The sequence below is a fragment of the Schistocerca nitens genome, chromosome 10, assembly GCF_023898315.1.
Source record: "Schistocerca nitens isolate TAMUIC-IGC-003100 chromosome 10, iqSchNite1.1, whole genome shotgun sequence".
Classification (NCBI taxonomy): Eukaryota; Metazoa; Arthropoda; class Insecta; order Orthoptera; family Acrididae; genus Schistocerca; species Schistocerca nitens.
Genome location: NC_064623.1, coordinates 77,302,694 through 77,316,687, shown reverse-complemented (window position 1 = coordinate 77,316,687; position 13,994 = coordinate 77,302,694). Strand labels below are relative to the sequence as shown.

The following is a 13,994-nucleotide window of genomic DNA, read 5'->3' as shown; positions in this document are numbered from 1 at the left end:
CGTATCATTGATATCCTTTCACCTTGTATTTTAATTCCACTCCTGAACCTTTCTTTTATACCGAGCGAGGTGGCGCAGTGGTTAGCACACTGGACTCGCATTCGGGAGGACGATGGTTCAATCCCGTCTCCGGCCATCGTGATTTAGGTTTTCTGTGATTTCCCTAAATCGCTTCAGGCAAATGCCTGGATGGTTCCTTTGAAAGGGCACGGCCGATTTCCTTCCCCATCCTTCCCTCACCCGAGCTTGCGCTCCGTCTCTAATGACCTCGTTGTCGACGGGACGTTAAACACTAATCTCCTCCTTTCTTTTATTTCCATCATTGCTTCCTCGATGTACAGATTGAAGAGTAGGGGCGAAAGGCTAATACGAGCACTTCGTTCTTGATCGTCCACTCTTATTGTTCCCTCTTGGTTGTTGTACATATTGCATATGACCCGTCTCTCCCTATAGCTTACCCCTACTTTTTTCAGAATCTCGAACAGCTTGCACTATTTTATATTGTCGAACGCTTTTTCCAGGTCGACAAATCCAATGAAAGTGTCTTGATTTTTCTTTAGCCTTGCTTCCATTATAGCCGTAACGTCAGAATTGCCTCTCTCGTCCCTTTACTTTTCCTAAAGCCAAACTGATCGTCACCTAGCGCATTCTCAATTTTCTTTTCTATTCTTCTGTACATTATTCTTGTAAGCAGCTTCAATGCATGTGCTGTTAAGCTGATTGTGCAATAATTCTCGCACTTGTCAGCTCTTGCGGTCTTCGGAATTGTGTGGATGATGCTTTTCCGAAAGTCAGATGGTATATCGCCAGACTCATATATTCTACACACCAACGTGAATAGTCGTTTTGTTGTCACTTCCCCCAATGATTTTAGAAATTCTGATGGAATGTTATCTACCCCTTCTGCCTTATTTGACCGTAAGTCCTCCAAAGCTCTTTTAAATTCCGATTCTAATACTGGATCCCCGATCTCTTCTAAATCGACTCCTGTTTCTTCTTCTATCACATCAGACAAATCTTCACCCTTATAGGGGCTTTCAATGTATTCTTTCTACCTATCTGCTCTCTCCTCTGCATTTAACAGTGGAATCCCGTTGCACTCCTAATGTTACCACCGTTGCTTTTAATGTCACCAAAGGTTGTTTTGACTTTCCTGTATGCTGAGTCTGTCCTTCCGACAATCATATCTTTTTCGATGTCTTCACATTTTTCCTGCAACCATTTCGTCTTAGTTTCCCTGCACTTCCTATTTATTTCATTCCTCAGCGATTTGTATTTCTGTATTCCCGATTTTCCCGGAACATGTTTGTACTTCCTCCTTTCATCAATCAACTGAAGTATTTCTTCTGTTACCCATGGTTTCTTCGCTGCTACCTTCTGTGATGGCCCTTTTTAGAGATGTCCATTCCTCTTCAACTGTGCTGCCTACTGCGCTATTCCTTATTGCTGTATCTATAGCGTTAGAGAACTTCAAACGTATCTCGTCATTCCTTAGTACTTCCGTATCCCACTTCTTTGCGTATTGATTCTTCCTGACTAATGTCTTGAACTTCAGCCTACTCTTCATCACTACTATATTGTGATCTGAGTCTATATCTGCTCCTGGATACGCCTTACAATCCAGTATCTGATTTCGGAATCTCTGTCTGACCATGATGTAATCTAATTGAAATCTTCCCGTATCTCCCGGCCTTTTCCAAGTATACCTCCTCCTCTTGTGATTCTTGAACAGGGTATTCGCTATTACTTGCTGAAACTTGTTACAGAACTCAGTTAGTCTTTCTCCTCTTTCATTCCTTGTCCCAAGCCCATATTCTCCTGTAACCTTTTCTTCTACTCCTTCCCCTACAACTGCATTCCAGTCGCCCATGACTATTAGATTTTCGTCCCCCTTTACATACTGCATTACCCTTTCAATATCCTCATACACTTTCTCTATCTGTTCATCTTCAGCTTGCGACGTCAGCAAGTATACCTGAACTATCGTTGTCGGTGTTGGTCTGCTGTCGATTCCGATTAGAACAACCCGGTCACTGAACTGTTCACAGTAACACACCCTCTGCCCTACCTTCCTATTCATAACGAATCCTACACCTGTTATATCATTTTCTGCTGCTGTTGATATTATCCGACACTCATCTGACCAGAAATCCTTGTCTTCCTTCCACTTCGTTTCACTGACCCCTACTATATCTAGATTGAACCTTTGCATTTCCCTTTTCAGATTTTCTAGTTTCCCTACCACGTTCAAACTTCTGACATTCCACGCCCCGACTCGTAGAACGTTATCCTTTCGTTGATTATTCAATTTTTTCTCATGGTAACCTCCCCCTTGGCAGTCCCTTCCCGGAGATCCGAATGGGGGACTATTCCGGAATCTCTTGCCAATGGAGAGATCATCATGACACTTCTTCAAATACAGGCCACATGTCCTGTGGATACACGTTACGTGTCTTTAATGCAGTGGTTTCCATTGCCTTCTGCATCCTCATGTCATTGATCATTGCTGATTCTTCCGCCTTTAGGGGCAATTTCCCACCCCTGGGACAAGAGAGTGCCCTGAACCTGTATCCGCTCCTCCGCCCTCTTTGACAAGGCCGTTGGCAGAATGAGGCTGACTTCTTATGCCGGAAGTCTTCGGCCGCCAATGCTGATTATTTATCAAAATTTAGGCAGTGGCGGGGATCGAACCCGGGACCGAAGACGTTTTGATTATGAATCAAAGACGCTACCTCTAGACGTCTTCATACGTCTAAATTTCCAGTTGTTATCTTATTGAGCAACCAGTTTCTGATATATATTATGCCGTCTTCAGGCCTCCTGTCCAATGTGTAGGCAGATTCCCACCTCTGGTCAAGTCAAAATAGGGACCATCATTCAGAGACTGGTACATGTAGAATCCTACTTGACACAGCAATCCCTTCGATCATCACTTTCCGAGTCAGGAAGATGTGCAGTTGAATTGTTGGGCTTACCTAACAGTGAACAATCATCTGATGTATTGTAAAAATTAGAAATAAAAAATGAGCAATAGGAAGACAAAAACCACACAAGAAAGTAATGAGTGGTTCCCACGAAGTGACTGATAGCAGTATGCTTGAGAAAAATGACTTTTCCAATTTTCTTTCTGTAAACAACAAGGGGTCATTAAACTGTAAAAATACTGTATGTAAATCAAGCAAAGCTACTTCAATTCCTGAAATTAGATTTTCGGTTGCAGTTCTCTCATCTCTCTAAAATACTAACAAAATTATTTTGCATTTCTGCCTTTTCTTCACTATTGTATATATTATGAGGAAACTAACTGGCATACAGAATTGATTTCTTTTGTATCTAACCCTAATAACAGGTACAATGGGACGCACCCTCTGCTATGCCTCTTACATTGGTCTACAGAATATAGATGTAGATATATAACCTTCATATCACAGCTTGATAATGAAGTATATATATATATTTTCAATATTGGTCATAGTTACTGTGGTACTTCTTTTTTAAGTACTCTGTAGCATATAGTTTGAAGCTGGCTACTTTATTTTTGGCTCTATTTAGGTGATACACTCCTGTGTACTAAATTAGCTAACATATCGAAATTGTTTTTAAATTGGAAAGGAAAGCCACATCTCAATACAGTATGGAGAAAATAGACATACTGTTAGAATACTGAGGAAGTGCAGTCAGACTAGAAAAGAGACTGCTTACAATTCACTTGTGCGACCCATTCTAGAATATTGCTCAAGTGTGTGGGACCTGTACCAGATAGGACTAACAGCAGATGAATGTATACAGAGAAGGGCGGCACGTATGGCCACAGGCTTGTTTCCACGGGAGAGTGTCACAAAGAAACTGAAGGAGCTGAACTGGAAAAGACAGTCGCAAAATATTCCGAGAAAGTCTTTTAAAGAGGTTTGAAGAACCGGCTTTAAATGTGCACTCTAGGGATAGACCTACCTATCGCCCCCACAGGGATCGCAAGGATAAGATTACAATACTTACTACACGCACGGAGGCATTCAAATAATCATTCTTTCCCCGCTCCGTACGTGAATGGAACAGTAACAAACCCTAATAACTGGTACAATGGGATGCATCCTCTGCCATGCATCTTACAGTGGTCTGCAGAATATAGATGTAGATATATAACTTGGTAGATGTGCTAATGCATTAATGCGGAACCGATTTACGTTGTAAAATAAATTTGTTTCAATTGTGGCCACAAGGTGTCAATGTGGCGCTGTACATTGTATGACATCCACGCTGTCATTTGACTAGCCATAACGTGAGTGACAGTGTGGATGTTGAGAAGAGAGACCGTGTGGGCGTGTGCTGTTAGTGAAACTGTTTTTTTGTGGACAGCGGCAATCACAGTGCTGCATTGAGAGAGTACCGCCGGCTGAAAGGTATGAGGAGACGCCGGACGTCATTAAATGATTTAAGGAAGATAAAACAGTAGAGTCTCGATGTTTCGAGTCTCGGAATTACGAGTTTCCCATAAATCCGAGCCTCATAAAATAAACAAACTGAAATAAAATAACTATTGTACTGCGTATCGACCTTCGATCTGTTACTTCTGTTCGCTCAGATACCACCTATTTATTTGTTCACACGCAAACCCTTTGCGGAAAAGTACTGCTTTAGGTTTGTCACTGTCGGTACAGACAGTATTGTGTTTCGTTTTGTTTGCTGATTGTTTGCCTTCTAAAAAGAGTACTATAACAAAGAAAAGAAACGATCTGACAAAGGAGAACAATAAAAAAATTTCTTCTCAAATGCGGTGTCAGTGAAGTTACTCTTGGTGACTGCCGAAGAAACGACCTTAAGGATGCAGGGTACTTTTCCGGCTCAATATTATGTAAAACTCAGCACCTATTTGTTTATAATGTATACGTTTTACAGATTTTTTGTTGATGCCAGGCAATGCAGCACACTTTGTAAACAGATTAGAAGTATTTTGATTATTTTTGAACCTGCTTAGGGTTATTAAAAATTACAAAGAAATTGATGCACTTTTTTTCCAAAATGCTTCCTCAAATTGAGGTACCATTTAATCCAATGTTATACATTCGAAGGAGACTAGATTTTTACCAGATATGCATGACACGATGGCTGAGGTACTAGACCTATTTACTTCCACCTATTATGTATATCACAAGGGTAAAAAAATATCACATCTTACATTTCAATTTTTATAATTTTGCTTCCTAGTAAAAATGTTATTTTTTCTATAATTTAGTTGATTCTGCAATAAAGCGTAGGTTTCCTACATAAGTATGGACTATTGCAAGTTACAGAAAAAATTAGAGCAATGCTTTATAAACTTTAGGAAATATTTGTACCATAATTCTGAAAAATACAACTAGCGGGAAATTGCGAATGAAGATATGAGTCCAATTAAACTGTGCCTCAAAATATTCCTGAAGCAAAAAAATACCGGAAGAGAAGAAAGAAAGAAAGAGAGAGAGAGAAAGCGCGCGCGCGTACGTACACACACACACACACACACACACACACACACACACACACACACTTGATTCCGTCTGCTACAACAACAGACAAATTTTAACGTAGATTCAATAAAACGATTCCGAACTAGCTCATGGGATGTGCCCCTTGGTTATCAGGCGAATACTTAAACTGTAAATCCCTTCCCAATCATGCCCATTTGGGTCTCCTTTCGCACCAAATCCCAGTTTAGTGGCGCATATAGCTCTTCGAGGGGACTTACGAAGGTGAGATACACATTATTATGGCAGGCCAAGTGACGTTTGGTGGTTTGATTTGGGGGAGGGGACCATCGGATTAGGGAAAGATGGGGAAGGAAGTTGGCTGTGTCCTTTCAAAAAAGCCTGAAGCGATTTAGGAAAGCCACGGAAAACCTAATTAGGATGGCCGGTCGCGGGTTTGAACCGTCGTCCTCCCGAATGCGAATCCCGTCTGCTAACCGCTGCGCCCCCTCGCTCGGCGAGTGACTTTTATTGAATGTCGCACTACAAATCAGACTGGCACAGATACGTGACACACTTTTCACGCAAGTTAGCAAGTCTCTGTAAACAACGGTTGGATCTTTCTGCTAATCGACAAAGTCCTCGACAATAGAAATTGGCTCCTTTCGAGAATTGTTGTGTGTTGGTCCTCATCGTTAGGAAATCTGTTCTCCCTGCCCCCCCCCCCCCCCCCCTCCCCCGATGTTGTTTTAGCTCAACGAAAAGATGAGATGGAAATTTCATATTGCTTATTACAAGTTCTGCGCTTTCCGACTATCATCACTTACTCCATGCGGACTTGGCACTATTTCAGTACGGCTGGCTGCGACATTGAATTTGGTGCATATACCCTTTGTGTGCAGTTTAGACGTTTTGCCCTCAAGAATCGTGCTGTCTCGTGTACTTCAACTCTCCAGTTCGTTTCCAGTCGCCATGCCATTTCACTCTCGCAGAGCGATGCACATGTTATGCACTGAACAGCCAAAGAAACTGGTAAACCTACCTAATATCGTGTTGGGCCGCCACCAGCACGCATATGTGCCGCAACACGACGTGGTATGGACTCGACTAATATCTGAACTTGTGCTGGAGGGAACTGATACCACGAATCCTGCAGCGCTGTGCATAAATCCGTAAGAGTACGAGGGGGTGGAGATCTCTCCTGAACAGCACCTTGCAACGCGTCCCAGATATGTCTGAGGAGTTTGATGGGCAGCAAAGGTGTTTAAACTCAGAAGAGTGTTCCTGGAGCCACTCTCTAGCAACTCTGGACGTGTGGGGTGTTGCAAGTCCATTGGGATGCACAATGGGCATGAATGCATGCAGGTGATCAGACAGGACGCTTATGTCCGTGTTATCTGTCAGAGTTGTTTCTAGACGTATCAGGGGTCCCATATTACTCCACCTGCACACACCCCACACCATTAAAGAGCCTCCACCAGTTTGAACAGTCCCCTCCTGCCATACAAGTTCCATGGGTTCATGAGGTTATCCCTATACCCATACACGTCCATCTAGCCGATACAATTTGAAACGAGACTCGTTCGACCAGGCAACATGTCTCCAGTCATCAACAGTCCAATGTCGGTGTTGACGGACCCAGGCGAGTCGTAAAGCTTTTTCGCGCATCCATCAAGAGTACACGAGAGGACCTTCAGCTCCGAAAGGCCATATTGATGACGTTTCTTTGAATGGTTTACTCGCTAACACTTGTTCACGGCCAGCGTTGAAATCTGCAGCAATTTGCGGAAGTGTTACATTTCTGTCACGTTGACAGTCGTTCAGTCGTCGTTGGTCCCGTTCATGCAGGATCTTTTTCTAGCCGCAGCGATATCGGAGATTTCATGTTTTACCGGATTCCTGATATTAACGGTACACTCGTGAAATGGTCGTACGGGAAAGTCCGCACTTCATCGGTACCCCGGAGATTGTGTCCCATCGCCCGTGTGCTGACTGTAGCACCTCGTTCAGAGTCACTTAAATCTTGATACCCTGCCACTCTAGAAGCAGTAACCGATCTAACAACTGCGCCGGACACTTGTCTTCTTATACAGGCGTTGCCGACCGCAGCGCCGTAGTCTGCTTGTTTACATCTCTCTGTACTTGAATACGGATGCCTAGACCAGTTTATTTGGCGCTTCAGTGTATGTACCGCAGGAAAACCGTGTCTGCAGGAAGCCCGTAACATGTACTCTCTTCCGACAAGACGAACTGGTATTAGCGCTGGGAGACAAGTGTAACTTAGTTTCTGATGTGTTAAGAGCAACAACCGTGCCAGCTCTCACCGGTAGGGAATGGACGATGTGGGAAGAAAAGAACGAAAACCACATTGTCCAGGTTGCCAGTCTTTGTCGTTGGCTTACGTAGGCGTACAGCAACACGCCAAAGTTCGTATGACATTTTTCGATTTTTTAAAAATTCGTTAGCACTGGAAGCTTTTCTGGCGTATGAGCATGGAACAATCAGTTTTTTGTTGCAGCTCTATATGTTACACTCTGCACTAAATGCTGCCCGCATCTCGTGGTCGTGCGGTAGCGTTCTCGCTTCCCACGCCCGGGTTCACGGGTTCGATTCCCGGCGGGGTCAGGGATTTTCTCTGCCTCGTGATGGCTGGGTGTTGTGTGCTGTCCTTAGGTTAGTTAGGTTTAAGTAGTTCTAAGTTCTAGGGGACTTATGACCACAGCAGTTTAGTCCCATAGTGCTCAGAGCCATTTGAACCATTAAATGCTTTTCCCCATTTATACATGTTGTTTTAGAACACTTTTTAAATTCCATTTTATGTATTATTGCAAGTATTTCTCATATTTTGCTTAACTTTTACCGTTGCTATCACTTACCGTAAGCCGGCCGAAGTGGCCGTGCGGTTAAAGGCGCTGCAGTCTGGAACCGCGAGACCGCTACGGTCGCAGGTTCGAATCCTGCCTCGGGCATGGATGTTTGTGATGTCCTTAGGTTAGTTAGGTTTAACTAGTTCTAAGTTCTAGGGGACTAATGACCTCAGCAGTTGAGTCCCATAGTGCTCAGAGCCATTTGAACCATTTTGAACTTACCGTAATAAGGTGTAAGAGTCCAGGAGTGAAAGGATTAGTAATTGTGTGTGTAAACAGAGGTTGCTGAGTGTTTAGAAAGACTGAACAGTAAGACTTGGATGTATGATTCTTATTCTATATTTTTACGAATGTTCAGGTGGCCAAATTTCATGATCGTACATAATGCACATTCTCCATTTAGTAATTCATCAGTAAACACCTACCCCGAATCCTTAAGAGAATCGAACTCTCATGTACAAACCAGCTTGAAACGTCTGTTTGCCTCACAAATGAGTGAATGTAATAAATATTTGTTGTTAAGCACGTAAGCGAGAAAAATTTAGAAACGTTTTAAAGTTTGTTGCAAATCGCTAACTGCAGTTTCAAATACTGGACGAATATGGCGTGGCTCATTTTCGTGCTGTGAGTTACTCTGCGCGCGGGATGAGCCGAGCGGTCTCAGGCGCTACAGTCATGGACTGTGCGGCTGGTCCCGGCGGAGGTTCGAGTCCTCCCTCGGGCATGGGTGTGTGTGTTTGTCCTTATGATAATTTAGGTTATGTAGTGTGTAAGCTTAGGGACTGATGACCTTAGCAGTTAAGTCCCACAAGATTTCACACACATTTGAACATTTGATCTAGCTACACTTTCAACATCTGCATCTATATTGTGCGTGGCAGAGGCTGCGTCCTAAAGTACCACAAATTATTACGTTCCAATCACGTATGGAGCGCAGGAGGAATGATTCTTTAGATACCTTTGTGTGTGCTTTATTAACCCAATCTTATCCTTATGATCCCTACTGCGATGTGTAGGAGCTTGTAGTATTTTCATAGAGTCATAATTTAAAAACGGTTCTTTAAATTATGTAAACAAGCTTTCTTGGGATAATTTACGTCCATCTTCAAGCATCCGCCAGTTCAGTTTCAACAGTATCTCTCTCTGTGACATTCTCCCACGGGTCAAATAAGCCTGTGACCATTCGTGTAGCCCTTCCCTGTATATTTCAGTATCCCCTGTTATAGTCCTATCTGGAAAGGGTCCCACACACTCGAGCAGTATTCTAGGATGGGCCGCACGAGTAATTTGTAAGCAACCTCCTTTGCAGACTAATTGCATTCTACCAATAAACCAAAGTCTACTGCCTGCGCTATCCACAACAGCGCCTATATGATCATTCCATTACATATTCATACGAAGTGTTAGATCCATGCGTTTACACCTCTTAATGAGCAGATTGTGAAGTATTTGAACTTCTTTGATTCTGAAACTTCCTGGCAGATTAAAACTGTGTGCCCGACCGAGATTCGAACTCGGGACCATTGCCTTTCGCGGGCAAGTGCTTCTTTGATTCTGTCAATAATTGTATAAAATACTGACATTCGGATTTTCTGCCCTTTGAAGCCATTAGACATGCATTCAACGGGGATGGTGTACTATGCACCTGGTTATCCATTTGGTTATAGGCGTAGATATGAAATAACTACTATGTACCCACTGTGTACTTGTACGTTCTAATCACCGAGGGCCTTGATATCTTACAGCGTAGTACCTCAGCAAAAAACCTTACGAAACTGTCTAAACAATTAATTCGTTAATAATTTTCGTTCTTATGAGGGGGTTCAACAATATTTAAATGTCTGAAAAATGGTAGAGATGTATTAAACCTTTGCTGAGGCCTGGCTGGGTAAATGAGAACTGCTGTATATTCTGTTTGTTTTCTTCATAACGTGAACTTTTATTTTATTTTATTTTTTTTACTGCTTCGAATGTTATTGATTTGAGTTAGGGCAGCGTAGGGGCTACTACGTAGACATCTATCGATGAATTTATAACATACTGCTTCGATTTTTCTTCACTGGTTCTTGCTCTAAGGGTGCAGTGATGGGTATATACACTATGTTATTGGCGACAAAAGACCTTTTTTCAGTGCAGACTGTAAAGCAGGTTCAAAAATGGTTCAAATGGGACTTAACATCTGAGGTCATCAGTCCCCTAGACTTAGAACTACTTAAACCTAACTAACCTAAGGACAGGACACATATTCATGCCCGAGGCAGGATTCGAACCTGCGTCCGTAGCAGCAGCGCGGTTCCAGACTGAAGCGCCAAGAACCGCTCGGCCACAGCGGCCGGCGCAGGTTGGCTAATTTATGATGATATGTACTTACCGTCTTCATATCTTCATAGCTGTAAAAGAGGACGTTTGACTCGTTCCTGATGTTCCAGAAGTCTAGGACATGAGTCCAGAAAGGGTTGTACATCGCTGAAAGCAGGTAACACCACACATCATAAAGATGCATTTAACATAAGGACAATAAATACAACAGATTTAAGTCTGAAGAGGAGAAAATGACACTTTTTAATTAAATGTAGATTGCACTGCTATAGGTTATGTAACAAATACAAAATTCCTAGGAATGAACAATGATAGTCAGTTGAAGTGGAAGGAACACAGAAAGGTACTTTCAAACTGAATGCCTACAGAATACTATGTATGGCTCTAATCTGTCCTCACAGTGAACATGGGCATGAAAGTCGACGAGTTTTGTGACGTCAAAATGTGGAATTTCGCGTTGTGGAGCATTCCCCAAGCGTGGAAGCCAGCATCAGAAGCGTCTAATTTTCTGGTCGTGGAGGGGAATGTGGACTATGAGATGTATGATCACTTCCGTAGCAGACGTCATACTGGATTACTTTGGTTGCAGTTGAAGCCTGTATTTCACGGATTTTATTTTAAAACGTATTTAGAATGGTAACAATTTCTTTTTGTTTTGCTATAGGGCTACTAGGGAACCTATGAACTTCCTGTACAGGTGTGCCTCATTCAACAATTTCGCTACAAGGAGCGCTGTGTGAGTTACATCGTCCCGCCAGGAGAAAACTCAGCGTGTTGTGTGGTTGTTGTTGTTGTGGTCTTCAGTCCTGAGACTGGTTTGATGCAGCTCTCCATGCTACTCTATCCTGTGCAAGCTTCTTCATCTCCCAGTACCTACTGCAACCTACATCCTTCTCAATCTGCTTAGTGTATTGATCTCTTGGTCTCCCTCTACGATTTTTACCCTCCAATGCTAAATTTGTGATCCCTTGATGCCTCAAAACATGTCCTACCAACCGATCCCTTCTTCTAGTCAAGTTGTGCCACAAACTTCTCTTCTCCCCAATCCTATTCAATACCTCCTCATTAGTTACGTGATCTACCCACCTTATCTTCAGCATTCTTCTGTAGCACCACATTTCGAAAGCTTCTATTCTCTTCTTGTCCAAACTGGTTATCGTCCATGTTTCACTTCCATACATGGCTACACTCCATACAAATACTTTCAGAAACGACTTCCTGACACTTATACTAGATGTTAACAAATTTCTCTTCTTCAGAAACGATTTCCTTGCCATTGCCAGTCTAAATTTTATATCCTCTCTACTTCGACCATCATCAGTTATTTTACTCCCTAAATAGCAAAACTCCTTTACTACTTTAAGTGTCTCATTTCCTAATCTAATCCCCTCAGCATCACCCTATTTAATTTGACTACATTCCATTATCCTCGTTTTGCTTTTGTTGATGTTAATCTTATATCCTCCTTTCAAGACACTGTCCACTCCGTTCAACTGCTCTTCCAAGTCCTTTGCTGTCTCTGATAGAATTACAATGTCATCGGCGAACCTTAAAGTTTTTATTTCTTCTCCATGGATTTTAATACCTACTCTGAATTTTTCTTTTGTTTCCTTTACTGCTTGCTCAATATACAGATTGAATAACATCGGAGAGAGGCTACAACCCTGTCTCACTCCTTTCCCAACCACTGCTTCCCTTTCATGCCCCTCGACTCTTATAACTGCCATCTGGTTTCTGTAAAAATTGTAAATAGCCTTTCGCTCCTTGTATTTTACCCCTGCCACCTTCAGAATTTGAAAGAGAGTATTCCAGTTAACGTTGTCAAAAGCTTTCTCTAAGTCTACAAATGCTAGAAACGTACGTTTGCCTTTTCTTAATCTTTCTTCTAAGATAAGTCGTAAGGTTAGTATTGCCTCACGTGTTCCAACATTTCTACGGAATCCAAACTGATCTTCCCCGAGGTCCGCTTCTACCAGTTTTTCCATTCGTCTGTAAATAATTCGCGTTAGTATTTTGCAGCTGTGACTTATTAAACTGATAGTTCGGTAATATTCACATCTGTCAACACCTGCTTTCTTTGGGACTGGAATTATTATATTCTTCTTGAAGTATGTGGGTATTTCGCCTGTCTCATACATCTTGCTCACCAGATGGTAGAGTTTTGTCATGACTGGCTCTCCCAAGGCCATCAGTAGTTCTAATGGAATGTTGTCTACTCCCGGGGCCTTGTTTCGACTCAGGTCTTTCAGTGCTCTGCCAAACTCTTTACGCAGTATCTTATCTCCCATTTCATCTTCATCTACATCCTCTTCCATTTCCATAATATTGTCCTCAAGTACATCGCCCTTGTATAAACCCTCTATATACTCCTTCCACCTATCTGCCTTCCCTTCTTTGCTTAGAACTGGGTTGCCATCTGAGCTCTTGATGTTCATACAAGTGGTTCTCTTCTCTCCAAAGGTCTCTCCAATCTTCCTGTAGGCAGTATCTATCCTACCCCTAGTGAGATAAACCTCTACATCCTTACATTTGTCCTCTAGCCATCCCTGCTTAGCCATTTTGCACTTTCTGTCGATCTCATTTTTGAGACGTTTGTATTCCCTTTTGCGTGCTTCATTTACTGCATTTTTATATTTTCTCCTTTCATCAATTAAATTCAATATTTCTTCTGTTACCCAAGGATTTCTATTAGCCCTCGTCTTTTTACCTACTTGATACTCTGCTGCCTTCACTACTTCATCCCTCAGAGCTACCCATTCTTCTTCTACTGTATTTCTTTCCCCCATTCCTGTCAATTGTTCCCTTATGCTCTCCCTGAAACTCTCTACAACCTCTGGTTCTTTCAGTTTATCCAGGTCCCATCTCCTTAAATTCCCACCTTTTTGCAGTTTCTTCAGTTTCAATCTGCAGTTCATAACCAATAGATTGTGGTCAGAATCCACATCTGCCCCTGGAGATGTCTTACAATTTAAAACCTGGTTCCTAAATCTCTGTCTTACCATTATATAATCTATCTGATACCTTTTAGTATCTCCAGGATTCTTCCAGGTATACAACCTTCTTTTATGATTCTTGAACCAAGTGTTAGCTATGATTAAGTTATGCTCTGTGCAAAATTCTACTAGGCGGCTTCCTCTTTCATTTCTTCCCCCCAATCCATATTCACCAACTATGTTTCCTTCTCTCCCTTTTCCTACTGACGAATTCCAGTCACCCATGACTATTAAATTTTCGTCTCCCTTCACTACCTGGATAATTTCTTTTATCTCGTCATACATTTCGTCAATTTCTTCATCCATAGAAAGTTTGTGTTCCATCATGGAAAGAAAGCACCTGATGTCAAGTCATGGATGGAAACTTTTTT

The 13,994-nt window shown here is 42.2% G+C and overlaps 1 protein-coding gene across 1 annotated transcript in view; it reads right to left on the bottom strand.

Moving 5' to 3' along the window:
- LOC126210429 (luciferin sulfotransferase-like) overlaps positions 1-13,994 on the bottom strand; it is a 111,635-nt gene that overhangs the window by 3,313 nt on the left and 94,328 nt on the right. Inside the window, exon 6 of the mRNA XM_049939660.1 lies at positions 10,683-10,777. Within this exon, the coding sequence (XP_049795617.1) occupies positions 10,683-10,777 (95 nt within the window). The remainder of the gene's footprint in view (positions 1-10,682; positions 10,778-13,994) is intronic.